Source organism: Lissotriton vulgaris, chromosome 5 (genome assembly GCF_964263255.1).
Source record: "Lissotriton vulgaris chromosome 5, aLisVul1.2, whole genome shotgun sequence".
NCBI lineage: Eukaryota > Metazoa > Chordata > Amphibia > Caudata > Salamandridae > Lissotriton > Lissotriton vulgaris.
Window position 1 is genome coordinate 1,594,720,949 of NC_141693.1, and position 19,763 is coordinate 1,594,740,711.

At 52.1% G+C, this 19,763-nt stretch overlaps 1 protein-coding gene across 1 annotated transcript in view; it reads right to left on the reverse strand.

Annotated features, from left to right (window-relative positions):
- IPO4 (importin 4) overlaps positions 1-19,763 on the reverse strand; it is a 2,281,504-nt gene that overhangs the window by 182,649 nt on the left and 2,079,092 nt on the right. The window contains exon 29 of the mRNA XM_086923725.1: positions 13,317-13,386. Coding sequence (XP_086779851.1) covers positions 13,317-13,386 — 70 coding nt within the window. The remainder of the gene's footprint in view (positions 1-13,316; positions 13,387-19,763) is intronic.

A 19,763-nucleotide genomic window follows, 5' to 3' on the forward strand; every position in this document is an offset into this window, starting at 1 on the left:
ACTGATAGGAATCTGTGTGTCCATTTTTAGGGTTAGATATAGGTATACTATATCTAAAGCAAAGGGTGATTACACCACCTTGCCCCAGCTGTCGTGCAGCCAGTTGTGTCAGATTTAGATGGCCATCCAGGGGTGGCATAATACATGCCTCAGCCCCTGGTAGGCCCTGGGTACACCTATGCCCTGAGTTACAGGGTCTGATAAGGTGGCCCAGTACCAATTGGAAGTGTACCTAAGGTACATGGAATCCATTTTAGAGAGAGAGCAGTAGGCCTGGGGTCCTGATTGGCAGGGCCCCAGGTCAACTAAGTCGGGAAACCAGCAAAACACCAGGCAAAAAAAAATGGGGGAAACCATAGTCAGGTATCCACCTTCCTACACCGCTCATGGGCGGAGATAATACAATGCATATGACTATTAATGAGTATCCCCTGGAAGAGAACTAGGGCCCTGAAAGGGATGACCTTAACCCTAGAAATCAGTGCGCAGAACGGGTTGGATGGGTGGGGCGGTAAGGAATCTATCACTACTGATGTTTCTTACAGATATATCATTACCGAAGGTAAGTAACTTGTGCATCTGAAAGAAACACGTAGTGATTGATTCCTTACCTTAGAATATATACACCCTAGCAATACCAACTCCGGTGGTGGGTCTGTGAACCGAGATCACACCAAAAAGTACTGGAGAACAGAATAGCCAAAAAAGCGGACTCTCCGGACTTGGCTATCCAGGCAGTACTGCTTGGTAAACGTGTGCAGCGAGGCCCATGTAGCTGCCTGACAGATGTCCTGCAAGGGAACGCCGTGTCCCAAGGCAGTAGTAGCTGCCGTCGCCATGGTAGAATAGGTGCGCAGCCCCACCGGAGGCTCCTTTTTAGCCAAGGAGTAACAAACCTTTATGCACAAAACGACACACCGAGAGATGGTCCGCTTGTGCACAGCCAGACTTTTCTTGGCACCCACTTAGCCAACCAAGAGCTGGTCATCCACCCCAAAAGGTTGTTGGAGGTCCAGAAAGAGCGCTCACTTGGGTCCAGAAGGTGGAGCTTCTCAACCTCATTTGAAGGATGGGGGGGTGGAAAGAAGGTGGGCAAAGTTATAGTCTGCCCAATGTGAAAGGCAGTGACAACCTTTGGCAGAAAAGAAGGACGAGGTCTTAGAACAACTTTGTGCGGATGGACAGACAGAAAAGGAGGTTTAGAAGAGAGAGCCTGGAGCTCACTCACGCTTCTGGCAGAGGTGATGGCAACCAGGAAAGCAGTCTTTAGAGTAAGATTAAGAGGACAATTATGAAGTGGCTCAAAGGGAGCACATATCAGAAAGAGAAGAACAAGGTTCAAGTCCCACTAAGGCATGACGAAAGGTACAGGAGGACACATGTGTGATGCCTTTCAAGAACCTATTTACAACGGGGGACTTGAAAAGGGAAGGCTGATCTGGAAGCCTTAAGAAGGCGGAAATAGCCAAGAGATAACCTTTGATAGTGCCCAGAACAGAGCCCTGCTGGGCAAGAGAAAGAATGAAGAGGATAAACTCTGAAAGGGGGGCAGAAAGTGGATCCACAGCCTTTGCTGTGCACGACGCCACAAATGTGTTCCACCTACAGGCGTATACCGTTTTTGTGGGGGGACGTCTGGCTGCCAAGATAACATTACAGACTTCAGGAGGCAAGTCAAAAGAAGTCAACTGCCGCCGACAATCTGCAAGCAAGGAGGCCGAGACTGGACAGGTTCGGGTGGAGAATCTTCCCCTGCGACAGAAGATCCTCTGGAAGAGGCAGACGGATCGGGGGATCGATGGTCATACTGAGTAGCTTAGGATACCAAACTGTACGAGCCCAGTCTGGAGCCACAAGAATGACTTAGGCCCGGTTGTGCCAGATTTTCTTCAGCACTCTGGGCACAAGTGGTATTGGCGGAAAGGCGTACAACAGACTGCAACTCCATTGTGACGAAAAGCGTCGCCTAGCGAGTGCCGCCTTGGAAATGCCAATGCCCAGAACTGCTGACATTGCGCGTTCTCTTCGGTGGCGAATAGATCTAGCCAAAGCTCTCCCCACTGTTGAAAGAGACGTTGCGCCATGTCTGAGTGAAGACGCCATTCGTGATCCAACATGCACCTGCGGCTGAGTTAGTTTGCCCTGGAGTTCAGTGAACCTGCCAAGTGTTGAACCACCAGGGAAATGCCCTGATGTTCCAGCCATGTCCAGAGGCGCAGAGCTTTCAGACATAAGGTCCACAACCCCACCCAGCCCTGTTTGTAGTAGTACCACATGATGGTGGTGTTGTCTGTGAACACCTGCACTACTCTCCCCTTGACAGAGAGAAGGAATGCCTTCAGTGCAAGTCGGATCGCCCAGAACTCTAGAATATTGATATGGAGCCTGGAGACGAGAGGCCTCTGATCTACACCTCTCCCATGTGGCCGCCCCATCCCAGAAGTGATGCATCTGTCACCACTGTGAAGTATGGTTGGGAAAGGGAGAGGAATCGGTCATTGACCCAATGCCGGTTCATGAGCCACCACTGCAACTGTTGTGCAGTGCCCTCAGAGATCTGGATGTAATCGGACAGGTTCCCTTGATGCTGCGCCCACTGGAACTTCAGGTCCCACTGTAGAGCCTGCATATGCCATCTGGCATGATCGACCAGCAGGATGCAGGAGGCCATGAGGCCCAGCAGCCTCAGGGTCATCATGACCGAAACCTAGGATGGAGGCTGAAAGATCGGAATCAGAGCCCGAATATCCTGGACTCGCCGTTCGGGAGGATAGACCCAAAAGTGCGTTGTATCCAGAAGTGCTCCGATGAAGAGGAGCTTCTGAGACGGGATAAGGTGCGACTTCAGCACATTGATGGAGAACCCCAGCAAATGTAGGAGGTCGGTCGTAGTCTGGAGGGGGGAAACGTCTGCCTGGGGCGAGCCCGCCTTCAACAGCCAGTCGTCAAGGGTGGGGAAGACTAGAACCCCTGATCTTTGCTGATGAGCTGCGACCACTGCCGTCACTTTCGTGAACACCTGAGGGGCTGGTAAGGCCAAAGGGGAGCGAAGTGAACTGAAAGTGCTCATGGCCTACAGTGAGCCGCAGGTGGGCCGGCATGACCAGAATGTGGAATTATGCGTCCTGCAGGTCCAACGCTACAATACAGTCTCCAGGGTCGAGGGAAGACAAGAACAACTGAGCCAGAGTTAACATCTTGAACTTCTCCTTCCGCAGAAAGCGATTGACGTTCTTGGGGCCCAAGATAGAACGCAGGCCCTTGTCCTTCTTGGGCACCAGAAAGTGGTGGGAGTAACAACCATGTCTTACTTCTGGCGCAGGAACGCACTCAATGGCCCCCTTGGCCAAGAGGGCCGCAACTTCCTGTTGAAGATGTGCCAACTGATCCCCCGACATGCGGTGGTACTGGGGTGGCATGGCTGGAGGGGTTGTCTCGAAGGGGAGCAAGTAGCCCCTTCGGACTATTTGTAAAAGGCACCTGTCCAAAGTGATGGTGTGCCAGTGGGGGAGGTGATGGCGAATCCTGCCACCCACTGGCAATTGATGGGCCTGAAAAACCGGCCTAGAAAGGTTTGGAGGCAGAGGTGGCTGAGGTTTTAGTGGACTGACCCGTCCGCTGGTCCCCTGACCCGGCTCGGCGAGTCCCACATCTGCGCTGAGACTGTTGCTGCACAGGCCTGTGGCTCTGAAGCATAAGTATGGGGGCGCTCCTTCTTAGCCATGAAAAGAGCGAAAAGCAGAAGTCGGAGGAGGGTGTGTGGAGGAAAGGCCCAAGAACTTGGCTCAAGCCCGCGAGTCCTGAAAGCACTCCAACGCACTATCTGCTTTGTTGCCGAAAAGGCGAATGCCATCAAAGAGCATGTCCATCAGAGTGGTCTGGACATCCCCAGAAAAACCATTTGTCCTCAGCCAGGTGTAGCGACGGAGCTCCACTGTTGTGGAAATCGCCATGCTCAGCGGTGTCGAGGCCAAAACGAATAGTGAACTTGGCTGCATCCCTCCCTCCAGCAATAGCTTGAGAGAGCACTGTCCACGCCTCTTCCGGACAGTGAGGCAGCACGCGCGCCACTGTATCCCACAAAGAGTGGGAATAACATCCCAAGAGGTATGCAGTGTTCACAGACTGCAAGCCCGAACTGGTGGAAGAAAACATCTCACCGAATTGCTCCAGTTTCTTGGATTCCCTGTCCGGGGTGCGGTAGGGAATGCGCTCTGGGACGTTGAGGCTTGGACAACCAAGCACTCAGGGGAGGGGTGTTGGTTGAGGAAAATGGGGTCTCCCGGGGCCAGGCGTTGGGCCATGTGCCTATCCATGGGAGCCCCTGTGTTGGGCCTGGACCAGCTGCCCAAAGAACGTCTGAGAGATCGTCATTGAAGGGCAGCAGCGGCTCAGCAGAGGAGCCGCCGGGCGAAGCACTTCTCTCAGGTGGTTAGTAATGACGGCCACTGTAGGAAGCTCGAGGTGGAGAGCGTCAGCCGCCATACGCAAGACCACTGAATTAGTACTACCCTCCTCCGTATCCATGGGAGAAGGAGACAGGGTGCCAGGTTCTGGAGAAAAATCCAGTCCACCTGCGTCCCTAAAAAATCTTCTTCCCAGTCCGGGTCTAACTCACATTGGGCTTTGAGAGGGTCTTCAGACCCCTCCCAGTCCTCCCCGTCCTCCGTAACCTGCTAGGCAGGCAGAAAAGAAGGAGGATGGAGAAAGGGATAGAAATTCCCCATCGGAGTCGGAATCTACGTCGAATGACACCAGTCCAGCACCGTCTCCATGTCAGGGTGGAAGCCGGGGACGGCATCGGTCTGGGAGGTGGCCGACGCCGGTGCTGTAGATGTCGATGGAGGTCGTACGAGGCCAGCCGACATTGGCTGGGATCCATGCATGGATCCCTGGGGGGAGTCTTGCGGCGCCGAGGCCAGAGCCGTCAACTGCGCCGGAGCCGAAGCAGGGCGAGGACCCCCCAGTGCCCAAAGGCGTACCGGCGGGGCCCAACGGGGCAAAGAGGGGAGCCATGGCTGACAGAAATTCCTGCAGCTGGGCCGGCGTTGCCAATGGACCCGGGAAGGGTGGATAGGCCGTCGGTGTGAGAAGTTGGCCTGATATGTAGTGCTCACTATTCTAGTGATCACTGTGTATCATTCCAAACGACCCTTATTGATGATTGGTTGTAAGTCCACCGTATAGACCAGCTATCCTAGTAGCATGGACAAGAGCAGTCTTTAGGCTAAACTCTAGAGGGCGTGTTAAGCCAGCTGTTATATGAGGACAGGGCGCTAAGCACAATACAAAGCTCTTAAAGAAATACTGAAAGCCGCACAATTTACACAAATGCCCGAGGGGCACGGAAGACCATATACTACAAAAGTGGAATGCAAAATTACTAGCAGGTAAGTACTACTCTCATAGACTTTGGAATCGCTAGGCCTACAATGCTGAACCCTTAGATTAGAAGCAGGTGGTCTAGGAACGCCGTGTGCAGAGTGGGAACTCTCACGCGTAATGCGGGACAAAGTCTATGGATCCTAGTAAATGCAAAAGTTAGTGTTCTCGGGCGAACCTGACTAGGTAGGTCAAAAACGAAAGTGGATCTAGACACTTAGAGAGTTGGTCTACGCTGGAGCACCGTGGTACTCGGTTTATCTAGCCCAGGGGCTGCGGCTGCATAGGGTTCAAGTGTCGTCGGGTTTCTTCGTCAACGAACCAGGAGCCTGAAGTGGAAGTTGCTGGCAGGCGACCAGTGAAGATGTTCCGGGCCGATCCAAAGACTGGATCAGCTGAAGAGGGTACCTGTAAGCAGAGGGGACCAAGTTCTGAATCACTAGCCAGTGATTAGATGGGCACCAGGATGGCACCGGATGAAGTCACCTCGACCAGGTGAGTGGGCGACACTGGGCTCTGCAGTCTCTCGGACCAGGAGGCGTTGTCGGCGACCAGGATGGAGGTGCGAGCTGTCCCACGAAGATATCTGCTGTCGGCGATGCTGGACCCAGGATTGGGGCAACAACTCTTGGCAAATGCAAGCCCACGCGGTGGACTCAAAATGTTGTCTGGAGTGGACCAGGAAGGTCCGGGGTGCTCCTCTGTTGGAGGGGAGCAAGGGCCAGTCTGGAGCAACCAGACCAGCGATGGAGGTGTCGTCGTTTGTCGTCAAGAGAGCTACAAGCCAGCAGGCAAGTGGCCGGACAACGCGGTGAGCAGCAAAGAGCAGAAGGGCCCCACGCAGATCTCGTGGATGCTGGGGGGCTGGACTTCGGTGCTGGAGCTGCTCAGGGTTAGGGCTTCTCAAACCCCAAAGCACTCACTTGAGGATCCCTCGGCGGTCGTGCTGGATAAGCATAGTGCAGTTCTGAAGATGGCCGGTCCCTCGAGGTCTCGTCACACCCACGAATCTCAGCTGGGCTGATGATGTAGGTAGAGGTCAGAGGTGCCAGGGAAGCCGGGTCTCGTCGTGCTGGTCGGTCTGGTTCCGGAGGAAGGACGTGCAGCAAACCTCAGTGTTCTTAGTTGGTGCCCACAGATGCAGGGTGACTACTCCTCAGTCACAAGGGAGAAATCTTAGGAAGAAGTCTTGAGTTCCTTTCGTAGAAAGTAGTTTCAGGATTCAAAGATGATCTAATCTGGAAGGGTCCCCGCTCCCACCTTTATTCTAAAGAAAGGGGCTGGTACGCGACTAGGTCCTGCCCATGGGTGGGACCAGGAAGAGGGGTTGTTACACCCCTCTCCCATGACAGACTTTCCCCAGCTCAGGGGCTGGTGTGCCCCTGGAACTGGTTCAAACTGGCAGATGCACAGTGAGCACCGGGGTGCTACTTGCAGTCACCTTCCTATTCAGCCCTGCCTACCTAGGATACACAAAACCCTGTCTGGGATGGTGCTAGCACCGCCCCTGACAGGAAACCCTTTGTCCAAGCTCCCCTCGCTGGAAGGACTCCCAGCTGCAGGGGGTCAGACTTGTGTCTGTGGTGGCAGCATCCATTTTGTGATGCTGAGGCTAGAGTTAACTTTAACCGGGGTTCACAGTTACATACATGTCGTGTCCCTCTAGAAGGGTGGAATGCTAATGAAGCTTGCTGTTGGAAGCAAGTGTAATGACTTCTGTGGATTAATTCTTTAGCTGGTTATATGTTCTTTTTTCTTTTGTATCTATTATAGATTCACATGCTTGTTTTATTTCCCTTGGCCTAGCTGCAATTCCTCTGTCTTGAACGTTAAACAGTGGTGGTAAGAAACACTTAATTAACCCCTTGGCTACTAGGCCCTTACCCCCTGGAATGCTAAGCTATTTGGAGTACTTCTCACTTATGCCTTCATACATTTTTCCACATAACATATTTGTAGGAAGGTAGGATCTGCTTTTATGGTTACCCCCACTTTTTGTTTGATATCAATGTGTTTTTGACCTAGTCTGCTACTGTGCTTTCTCACCTAAATTGACATAAGAAACTTTGTTACCACCACAATTGGCTACCAGTGTACCATTTCAAGTCCCTAGTATGTGGTACTGATGTACCCAGTGCATTGGTACGCCAGTGGTCTCCCATTTGGTACAGCATGTATTGTGCCACCCATGGGAGTCTACTTAAACTGTGACTCCATGCCTGCCATTTCAGACGTGTGATTTGGTGCGTGCACCTCTCACGGCAGATATACGTTTCTAATCTTAGTAATATGTGAGATCTGAAAGACACGTTGGTGATAAATCCCTTTCCTTAGAATTAACCCTAGCCCGCAGACTGGATCCGGAAAGTTTTCTTCAGCAGTACCCCTGCGCGTCAGAAGGTGGCGTTGTGCAGCTCCTCGTCTGGTGTAGGTGTCTTGATCGCCGGGATGATGTCGGAGCAGCTACTTACCCGCCGCCTTTGCGTGCTGATGTCAGTTCTTTCTTTTTCCGCGCCAGTAAGCGCAGATCTGGAGAGAGCGGTACCCCCAGTCAATTTTTAGGACTTTTGTCTCTGTTCTTTTGTCTTTGACTCCTGGTGTATAGGGATGCCCGGTTTCAAGTCTTGCGAGGCCTGTCTCCGCACAATGTCGTTGACGGACCCGCACCATGAGTGTCTCTACTGCCAGGGGCGCGACCACGACCCCGCGTCGTGTCCTGACTGCCGGGCCATGGCTCGAAAACTTTGCGGGAGCGATCTCGAAAGTTGCTTGAGGCCTGGGAGTCTGCTCTGTGCCGTTAAATGCCCCGGTCCCATGGGAGGTCGAGGGACTGGTCGCGGAGCCGCCACCATTGTTCGACGATGCCTTCGCAGTCGGGGTCAGGTAAGACGAAGCACAAGAAGTCGAAAAAGCAACGTCGCTCTTCGCCTTCCCCTAGCCTGTCTCGCGACGCAGCTGAGGGTGCGGGTGATGCCACCTGCGGCTCCAGCAGAGTCTATGCAGTTGCCGACTGTAGGAGAGTAGGGTCTGCAATCCTATGATCACCCCAGATTTTTGCTTTTTGCTTCACTGGTTTACGACTTCTCTGGTGTGGGCCTGCTAATCAGACCCACAGCCTTGCTGTTCTCTCACTAAATTGACACGTGTACCTTAGATGCATTTACCAATTGGTACTGGGCCACCTTATCAGACCCTGTAACTCAGGGCATAGGTGTACCCAGGGCCTACCAAGGGCTGCAGCATGTATTATGCCACCCCTGGCTGGCCATCTAAATCTGACACAACTGGCTGCACGACAGCTGGGGCAAAGTGGTGTAATCACCCTTTGCTGTAGATATAGTATACCTATATCTAACCCTAAAATGGACACATGTATTCCTATCAGTCACTCCTATGGCAGGCCTTAACAATCCTGAAGGCAGAGTGCGTGGAATCATGTGAGATGGTGCTCTGGCATGAGCTGAGCCCATCTTCAGCTTGCGGGAACCAAGTCCTAATAGCTGTTCTATGATAACGCGTACCATATACTCTTAAGTGCATTATAATCCTCGCGGTTATTTGCTATCTTTGGTATCGCTTTATCAAAACATGTCGAGTAAGGTGTCATACGAATTGGAATACTAACCCCTCGCCAATTCTGGCGACGGGGTTAGCATTCCACCCTTCTAGAGGGACACGACATGTATGTGACTGTGAACCCCGGTTAAAGTTAACTCGAGCCTCAGCATCACAAAATGGATGCTGCCACCACAGACACAAGTCTGACCTCCTGCTGCTGGGAGTCCTTCCAGCGAGGAGAGCTTGGACAAAGGGTTTCCTGTCAAGGGCGGTGCTAGCACCGACCCAGACAGGGTTTTGTGTATCCTAGGTAGGCAGGGCTGAATAGGAAGGTGACTGCAAGTGGCACCCCGGTGCTCACTATGCATCTGCCAGTCTAAACCGGTTCCAGGGGCACACCAGTCCCTGAGCTGGGGAAAGTCCGGCATGGGAGAGGGGTGTAACCACCCCCCTTCCTGGTCCCACCCATGGGCAGGACCTAGTCCCGTACAAGCCCCTTTCTTTAGTATAAAGGTGGGAGCGGGGACCCCTTCCAAGTTAGATAATTCCGAATCCTGATGACTTTCCACGAAAGAACTCTTGAACCTTTCAGAAGACTCTCCCTTGTGGCTAAGGAGTAGCCACCCTGCACCCGCAGGCACCATCCAAGCATCGCGGTTTGCTGTAAGTCTCTCCTCCGGATCAAGACTGCCCAGCTCGACGAGAACCAGCTTCCCTGGCACCTCTGACCTCTACCTGCATCATCAGCCCAGCTGAGATTCGTGGGTGTGACGAGACCTCGAGGGACCGGCCAGTTTCAGGACTGCACGACGCTTGCCCAGCACGACCTCAGAGGGATCCTCGAGTGAGTGCTTTGGGGTGTGAGAAGCCCTAACCCTGAGCAGCTCCAGCACTGAAGTCCAGCCCCCCAGCATCCACGAGTCACCCTGCACCCGCAGGTACCATCTAAGAACTCTGCCGTTTGCTGCACGTCCTTCCTCAGGAATCCGACCGACCAGCACGACGAGACCCGGCTTCCCTGGCACCTCTGACCTCTACCTACCTCTACAGCTAAGCTGAGAACCGTAGGTGCGACGAGACCTCGAGGGACCAGCCATCATCAGAACTGCACGACTTCTATCCAGCACGACCGCCGAGGGATCCTCTGGTGAGTGCTTTGGGGTCCGAGAAGCCCCGACCCTGAGCAGCTCCAGCACCGAAGTCCAGCCTCCCAGCATCCACGAGATCTGCGTGGGGCCCTTCTGCTCTTTGCTGCTCACCGCGTTGTCTGGCTACTTGCCTGCTGGCTTGTGGCCTTCCCGACTACGAACAACGACATTTCCAACGCTGGTCTGGTTGCTCCAGACTGGCCCTTGCTCCCCTCCAACAGAGGAGCACCCCGGACCCTCCTGGTCCACTCCAGACGCCATTTTAAGTCCACCGCGTGGGCTTGCATTTGCCAAGACTTGTTGCCCCAATCCTGGGTCCAGCGACGTCGACAGCAGATACCATCGTGGGACAGCTCGCACCTCCATCCTGGTCGCCGACAACGCCTCCTGGTCCGTGAGACTGCAGAGCCCAGCGTCGCCCACTCACCTGGTCGAGGTGACTTCAGCCGGTGCCATCCTGGTGCCCAGCTAATCACTGGCTAGTGATTCAGAACTTGGTCCCCTCTGCTTACAGGCTTGGATCACTTCGAACTTCAACACTGGTCGCCTGCCAGCAACTTCTTCTTTCAGGCTCCATAGACTGCAACGAGGATTCCCGACGTCTTTCCAGACCTATGCATCCGCAGCCCCTGGGCTAGGTAAACTCAGCATTTCGGTGCTCCAGCATAGCTTTGCTATCCAAAGGTCCAGATCCTTTTTCCTTTCAGCTCTACCTAGTCGGATTCGTCCGATGACACTAACTTTACGAAATCTAGCATCCATAGACTTTGTCCTGCATCCCGCGTGAGAGTGCACACTCTGCACCCGATCTCCCTAGGCCTCCTGCTAGTAATCTGAAGGTTCAGTAGTCAAGTCCTAGCGATCCTAAAGCCTATTAGAGTAGTACTTACCTGCTAGTAATTTCGCATTCCACTTTTAGAGTATATGGTTTTTCGTGCCCCTCGGGCATTTGCGTAAATTGTGCGACTTTGTGTATTTTCATAAGAGCTTTGTATTGTGCTTAGCGCCCTGTTCTCATAAAGAGTCCAGGGCTGTTGTATTCTAAATAAATATACTTTATTTTCATAACTTGTGTGGTGTCCTTTCACTTGGTGTTCAAGGGGTATATGTGATGGTATAACAGCTGGCTTAACACGCCCTCTAGAGTTTAGCCTAAAGACTGCTCTTGTCCATGCTACTAGGATAGCTGGTCTGACTTACAACCAATCATCAATAAGGGTCGTTTGGAATGAAACACAGTGATCACTAGAATAGTGAGCACTACATATCAGGCCAACTTCTCACAGACAGGATAACTGTACTCATCCTCCTCATCTCCCTCAGCAGCGTCCACATCAGAATAAGTGGGCGAAACATGAGTCTGTGGTGAGAGAGGTTCCACCAAGACGGGAGTGAAAGCAGAGTCCCTCTTTTTCTTGAGAGGGATCTTGCAGGACTCCATCGGGCGTTCAGGGGCGATTTTCCGCTTGTGGAGGGAAAGCCTGCCCGTTTCGGCATCAATGAAGTGTTCTTGACGCTCATCCACTGAAGGTCGTCGAGGCTGTGGGCTGGGGACCACCGTAGACTACTTTGGCGCCGAGGAAACCTTCTTGGGAACGTTTGCGACCGGCTTAGGAGCCAAAGCCTTCGGCGCCGTCTTCGGCGGCAACGTAAAATGGATGGGCGTGGACGCCTTATGCGGTTTCTCCACCGGCTTCGGAGGCGGGGGATCCTTCGGACCGACCGCTAAGGACCTGTCCATGATGCGCTGTAGGGAGTCCGTCACCTTCTTTGTGAACTCGGCAGATGGGAGCGCCGGTTCGATGGAATTCCTCGAGGCCTCACCTGGAGTCGACTCTCGGGGTGTGCTGCTCTTGGACCTGTCGTGTTGACGCGGAGTCACTAGAACCTTCGGGTCATCCAGCCGTTTCTTCGGGTCACCGAGAGCTTTCTTCGGGTCGCCCAGGCCTTTGCCGGTGTCGACCATCTTTGGCGCCGAAGCGCTCGGCTCTACCAACTTGACTTTAGTCTTCGGTGCGGCAGACTTCGTCTCGACGCCCTTGACTTGAGCCTTCGGCTCGACGGCACCCTTCGACTTCTTCGGCGCCGACCAGAGCGATGCACACTTTCGGTTTCGAGGACGGCACCTGCGCAGTTTCTTGTGTCGAGACCGTAGGTTTCACTTTCGGTTTTGATTTGCCAGGGTGCGGCTCAACAGCAATGTCCGTGGCCGAGCCCGAGGGCGGGGCCGTAGAACCCATTGTAAGATCTTGGGTAAAGCCCGAAGGCGATCCCTCGACCTGAGCCTTAGGAATTGGCACGGCCCCAGAGTCAGACTGAGGAAGCTCTTCGTCCGAGCTATCCTCCATGGCCCCGAGGGCCCCGTCGTCGCCCCCTACCTCGTCGACGACTTCTTCGGCCTCGAACATCTCGGCATCCGCGTCGTAGTCGTACTCGACGTCCGACGCGGGGTTCGACTCACTAATGTCCTGAATAGATTCTTCCTCGACATCCCCTGCATCGAAGATGTCCACAGGCGCCGGTGCAGCATGCTGGGCCTCTTGGCGCGCAGCTCCTCGAAGTTTAAGCGTCTTCTTGGACCTGAAGCGTGAACAAGCCATACACTTGGCTTCATCATGGTCCGGAGGCAGACACTTGTTGCACACCGGGTGGATGTCGATGTGGAGATACTTCGAGTTGCAGACGGGACATCTCTTAAATGGACTACGGTCCATGACGAACGGTCGATAGGGTCTGAAGCGTCGACTGGGCCTTCTGCGTCGAAAGCACGCGGGTCTCGGGAATCCGGCTCGGGACCGAGCTGGAAGAACTAAGCCCGAACGCAAGACTATACCGACGTATTAGGCTAAAGACCTTTTGGTCTTGAGAAAGTTTGTTATCGATTCCGACAAGAGGGAATTCAAAGACATCCGAACCCAATGGCGGAAAAAAACTATCTGAGGATGGAGCCGATGCCCATGCGCACTGTAGTCCAGGGGAGGAGCCACCTATCTCGTGATACTTCGAAGACTCTTCCAGGACAACAATATGCAATCATCCGGACCCAACACTAGGCGGCGATCTATGCACAGATTTGAATTCAGCAGCCCACATGCCTCGAACACAAGCATTTTCTTGGAATGACTGACATCCCATCCTTAAAAAACAAGGAGGCCAAAAGTAAAAATACAAGACAATACATATGTCTCTTTGTAGCAAGTTTCGCCATTCACTGAAACATCTCCTTACCTGGTTTTAAATCATTGGTTCCAAGGACATGGCCGGAGATCCGCACAATATCTGCAAGATGTTTAATTACCTGGTGATTAAAAGAAAAATAAACGTACTAAGCTCCATGAAGCAATGAGACAAAGAGACTATGAAGCAAAACAGAGAGAATACTAGTTGTACAAGGAGAAAGCATGACAAAGCCTCACTTTTGGATAAAGAAGTGTAGAAAGCAGAAGCTTGAGGAACTGGAGAGTCAAGTGGGAATCCTGCACACAGACAAGCAATGGCAGTAAAGACGAACCAAAGAGGAATAATAGTGTCTTGAGATTGGGGAGATTTAAAGGCAATAAGCAAGGGTCCAACCTATGACCTTCTGAGCTCAGTTCCACAGACTACTAGTCTTGCCAACAAAAGACTCATCGCCTCACCAATTTCTGGCTAGTTTTGTGCCTAACATTGGGAATTTTGGTTAATAACAGGACAGACCTGGGAATATTGACTCCTCTTATGTATATTTTCCATAGTACGGTAATAAATTCTCAGACAATTTTAGACTGCTCAGGGTATGGGGAGGTGTGGCGGGAATGGGGCAGAACAGGCTACAGATTGCAGGGGAGCATTTTCTGTTCTAATGTAATGTGATAAGGGCAGAGGAGTAAGCGAAGGGTTATCTAGCAGCATTCCATGGTACGACTCTGGCCCTGGGCTTTAACTCTGCAGTCACAAGCAAGAGGGCTTTAATGTAGGAATACTGGGTTAGGAGGGAAGTCTGGGAAAGTCACAGCCCGTGGGGTGTAAGGCTTTGAATATTGCCAGATGTGTCCTTGTAGCTTGCCTTATTGCGAGGCGAGGGTTGGGAAAATGGGTCTGGGTAAGGCCGGATCCTGACTTGGGGAGGAAGCACTGTACGCACCTCTGTTGTTTCTGTAGTATTTGGAGTAGGCCAGGCTGTATTTCTTTCCTTCTGTTAATGAAGTGTTTCACCTTGTGCAGATCTTCATCCAATGAAACCATGTCAAGAATTATAAGGCCAAAAAACTGTGGCCCATGGATCATGGTTCACTGGGTCAGGATTGGAATATGCAAACCCGGATATTCCAGCCCGGTAACACAAGACATCTTAGAAAAGTGAGTGGTGAATTGCACTCTGCAAAAGGTGTGTACAACTAAATTAGAGGTAAGGGAGGTACATAACAGAATTCTTGATTATGATTGGCATAACGAGTCCTTATTATAACCGGCTCATAAAAATGTCCATTATTTTTCCCACCTGAGATTACCTTTATCGGAGCTCTAGTAACTTTGAAAGGGGTATACAGGGATAATGAATGTTAAGAAAAAAATACAAGTGGCTTATGTGCTGTCTTTTGCATGGATTTACCTGGGGTTCCACCCGGAGAGGAGGCTCATAGCAGGCAAAATCTCTGGATGTATACCACTGTACAACAATGTTCTCCCTAAAGAACAAGTTAATGACCTTCGGTAAAGATGCACAAGTTACTTACCTTTGGTAACGATATATCTGTAAGAAACAGTAGTTAGAGTTAGATTCCTTACCATATTCCTTACCTTAGAATATCCCCAGGCGTCGGACTGGATCTGGAAAGTTTTCGTCAGCAGTAACCTTGCGCGTCGGTAGGCGTCGTCTGCGGCTCCGGATCAGTCGTCGGCGTCGTGATCGCCGGGATGACGGAGTACTTTGAAGCCGCCCTCGCGTGCTAACGTCAGTTCTGTACATAGCTTTCTGCGCCAGGAACCCAGAGCCATGCAAGAAACCAACACTAGTGCCATGAAACTAGGGCCCTCAAGGAATATAACACTAACTACTGTTTCTTAGAGATAAATATCGTTACAGAAGGTAAGTAACTTGTGCATCTGAAAGAAACAGGTTAGTGTTAGATTACTTACATTAGAATAGATACCCCAGAAATACCAACCCCGGTGGTGGGTCTGCGAACCAAGATCACACCAGGAAGTCCTGGAGAATGGAACAGCCGAAAAAGCCATCTCTCTAAACTTAGCTGACGAGGCAGTAGTGCTTAGCAAACGTGTGCAGCGAGGCCCACGTACCTGCCTGACAGATGTCCTGCAAGGGGACTCCCCGACCCAGGGCAGTGGTAGCCGCTGTGACCCGAGTGGAATGGGCACGCAGCCCCACAGGAGGCTCCATCGTTGCCAAGGAATAACGGACCTTTATGCAGAAAACGACCCATCGAGATATGGTCCGCTTGTGCACCCCCGTCCCTTCTTAGCGTAACCAACAAAGAGCTGGTCATCCACCCGGAGCTGGTCATCCACCCGGAACTGGCGTGTGCGGTCTAGATAAAAGGAGAGCGCACGTTTTGGGTCCAGATGGTGGAGCCTCTCTTCCTCTTTCGAGGGATGCGGAGGCGGAAAGTAAGTGGGCAAGGTGATGGACTGCCCGATGTTGAAGGCTGTAACCACCTCGGGCAGGAAAGAAGGACGAGTCCTCAGAACAACTTTGTTCGGATGGCCGGAGAGGAAAGGAGGCTTAGAAGAAAGAGCCTGGAGCTCACTCACTCTCCTAGCAGAGGTGATGGCAACCAGAAAAGCAGTTTTAAGAGTCAGAAGATGAAGAGGACAATTGTGAAGTGGCTCAAAGGGAGCGCACATCAAATAAGTAAGAACCAAGTTCAAGTCCCACTGAGGCATCACGAAAGGAGCAGGAGGGAACATGTGTATGATGCCTTTCAAGAATCTATTTACAAAAGGGGACTTGAAAAGAGAAGGCTGATCAGGAAGCCTTAAGAAGGCTTAAATAGCCGAAAGATAGCCTTTGATAGTGCCCAGAACAGAGCCCTGCTGGGCAAGAGAAATAAGGAAGAGGAGAACCTCTGAAAGTGGGGCAGAAAGTGGATCCACAGCCTTTGCTGTGCACAATGCCACAAATGTGTTCCACCTACAGGCGTATACCGCTTTTGTGGAGGGACGCCTGGCTGCCAGAATCACATCACAGACTTCAGGAGGCAAGTCAAATGACCTCAACTGTCGCCGCTCAATCTCCGCGCATGGAGGTGGAGACTGGACAGGTTTGGGTGGAAGACCGTCCCCTGTTACTGCGACAGAGGTCCTCCTGAAGAGGCAGACGAATCGGGGGATCAACTGACAGGCTGAGTAGCTCGGGATACCAGTATCTTCGCGCCCAGTCCAGAGCCACAAGGATGACTTGGGCCCGGTCACGCCTGATGATCTTCAGCACTCTGGGAAGAAGTGCTATAGGCGGAAAGGCGTACAACAGACCGCAGCTCCTCTTGTGACGAAAAGCATCGCCGAGCGAGTGCCGCCTTGGACTCTCCAACACGCAGAACTGATGACACTGCGTGTTCTCTTCGGTGGCGAAAAGATCTAAACCAAGGCGCTCTCCCCACTGCCGAAAGAGACTTTGCGCCACGTCCGAGTTTAGACACCATTCGTGATCCATCCTGCTGAGTTTGTCAGCCCTGGCGTTTAGGGAACCTTCCAGATGTTGAACCACCAGGGAGATGCCCTGGTGTTCCAGCCATGTCCAGAGGCGCAGAGCCACCTGACAAAGGGTCCGTGACCTCACCCCGCCCTGTTTGTTGCAGTACCACATGGCAGTAGTGTTGTCCGTGAACACCTGCACTACACATCCCCGGACAGAGGAAATGAATTCCTTTAGTGCAAGCCGGATCGCCCGCAGCTCCAAAAGGTTGATATGGAGCTAGGACTCCGCCGGAGACCAGAGGCCTCTGATCTCTGCCTCTCCCATGTGCCCCTCCCACCCCATCCTAGGAGGGACACATCCATCACCACTACGTGCTCCGGTTGGGGAAGGGAGAGGGATCTGCCACAGACTCAATAGCGGTCTGTGAGCCACCACTGCAACTGTCTCGCAGTGCCCTCCGAGATCAGGATGTGGTCGGATAGGTTGCCCTGTTGCTGTGCTCACAGGAACTTCAGGTCCCACTGGAGAGCCCGCATATGCCATCTGGCATGTTGCACTAGCAGGATGCAGGAGGCCATCAAGCCCAGGAGACGGATGGTCATCCTGACTGAAATCTGGGATAGAGGCTGAAAGATCGGAATCTTAGCCTAAATATCCCGGACTCACTGCTTGGGAGGATAAACCCTACACCGCGTCGAATTTCAGAACCGCTCCGATGAAGGGAAGCTACTGAGAGGGACTCAGGTGTGACTTCGGCACGTTGATGGAGGACCACAGCAAATGCAGGAGGTCAGCCGTAGTCTGGAGGTGGGTAAAGACTACCTGGGGCGAGCCCGCTTTCAACAGCCAGTCGTCGAGATAGGGGAAGACTGAAAACCCTGATCTGCACAGGTGAGCTGCGACCACCGGCATCACACTTTCATGAACACGCCAGGGGCACTGTTAAAGCCGAAAGGGATAACAGCAAACTGACGCACAAGTTACTACTTGTGTAACGATATATCTGTAAGAGACATTAGTTAGTGATAGATTCCTTACCTTAGAATATCCCCAAGCGTCAGACTGGATCCGGAAATTTTTGCGTACCAGTACCCTTGCTCGTCGGTAGGTGTCGTCTGCGGCTCCGCGTCAGTCGTCGGCGTCGTGATGACGTCGTCGTACTTAGACGCCGCCTCCGCGTGCTGACGTCAGTTCTTAGACACAACTTTCCGCGCCAGAACGCAGAGCTATGCTAAATACCAAAACTGGTGCCTTGAAACTAGGGCCCTAAAAGGTGATGACCTTAACCCTAGATATCAGTTCGCAGAACAGGGAGTGTAGGAGAAGGGTCTGCAATCCTATGGTCACCCCCGATTTTTGCTTTTTGCTTCACTGGTTTAAGACTTCCCTGGCTGTGGGCCTGCTAATCAGACCCACAGCCTAGCTGTGCTCTCTCTAAAATTGACAACCATGTACCTTAGGTGCATAACCAATTGGATACTGAGTCACCTTATCAGCCCCTGCACAGTGTACCTTAGGTACCCAGGGCATAGGTGCACCAGGGTCGTACCAGGCGCTGCAGCATGTATTATGCCACCCCTGGCTTGCCATCCAAATCTGACACAACTGGCTGATCAATCAGCTGGGGCAAGGTGGTGTAATCACCCTTTGCTTTAGATATAGTATCCCTATATCTAAACCCTAAAATGGACACATATCCTCCTATCAGTCACTCCTATGGCAGGCCTTATCAATCCTGAAGGCAGAGTGCTTGGAATTAAGTGAGATGGTGCTCTAGCATGAGCTGAGCTTGTCTGCAGCTTTCGGAACCAAGTCCTTTAGCTGTTTCCATGATAACGCTATACCATATACTCTTAAGTGCATTATATTCCTCGCGGTTATTGCCAACTTTGGTATAACGTTATCAAAACATGTTGAGTAAGGTGTCATACGAATTGGAATACTACCCCCTCGCCAATTCTGGCGACGGGGTAGCATTCCACCCGTCTAGAGGGACACGACATGTATGTAACTGTGAACCCCGGTGTGAGAAGTTGGCCTGATATGCAGTGCTCACTATTCTAGTGATCACTATGTATCAGTCCAAACAACCCTTATTGATGATTGGTTGTAAGTCAACCGTTAGACCAGCTATCCTAGTAGCATGGACAAGAGCAGTCTTTAGGCTAAACTCTAGAGGGCGTGTTAAGCCAGCTGTTTTACAATCACATATACTCCTTAAACACCAAGTGAAAGGACACCACACAAGTTGTTATGAAAATAAAAGGATATTTATTTAGAACACAACAACCCTGGACTCTTTATGAGGACAGGGTGCTAAGCACAATACAAAGCTCTTAGGAAAATACTCAAATGGCACAATTTACACAAATGCCCGAGGGGCACGAAAAACCATATACTACAAAAGTGGAATGCAAAATTACTAGCAGGTAAGTACTACGCTAATAGGCTTTGGGATCGCTAGGACTGGACTACTGAACCTTCAGATTACTAGCAGGAGGCCTAGGGAGATCGGGTGCAGAGTGTGCACTCTCACGCGGGATGCGGAACAAAGTCTATGGTTGCTAGGAATTACAGAGTTAGTGTTATCGGACGAATCCGACTAGGTAGAGCTGAAACGAAAAAGGATCTGGACCCTTGGATAGCAAAGCTATGCTGGAGCACAGAAATGCTGAGTTTACCTAGCCCAGGGGCTGCGGCTGCATAGGTCTGAAAAGACGTCGGGAATCCTCGTTGCAGTCTATGGGGCCTGAAAGAAGAAGTTGCTGGCAGGCGACCAGTGAAGAGATTCGGATGGATCCAAGCCTGGATCGAAGAAGGAAGACACCTGTAAGCAGAGGGACCAAGTCCTGAATCAGTAGCCAGTGATCAGATGGGCGCCAGGATGGCTTCGGATGGAGTCACCTCAACCAGGTGAGTGGGCGACGCTGGGCTCTGCAGTCTCACGGACCAGGAGGCGTTGTCGGCGACCAGGATGGAGGTGCGAGCTGTCCCACGATGGTATCTGCTGACGACGTCGCTGGACCCAGGATTGGGGC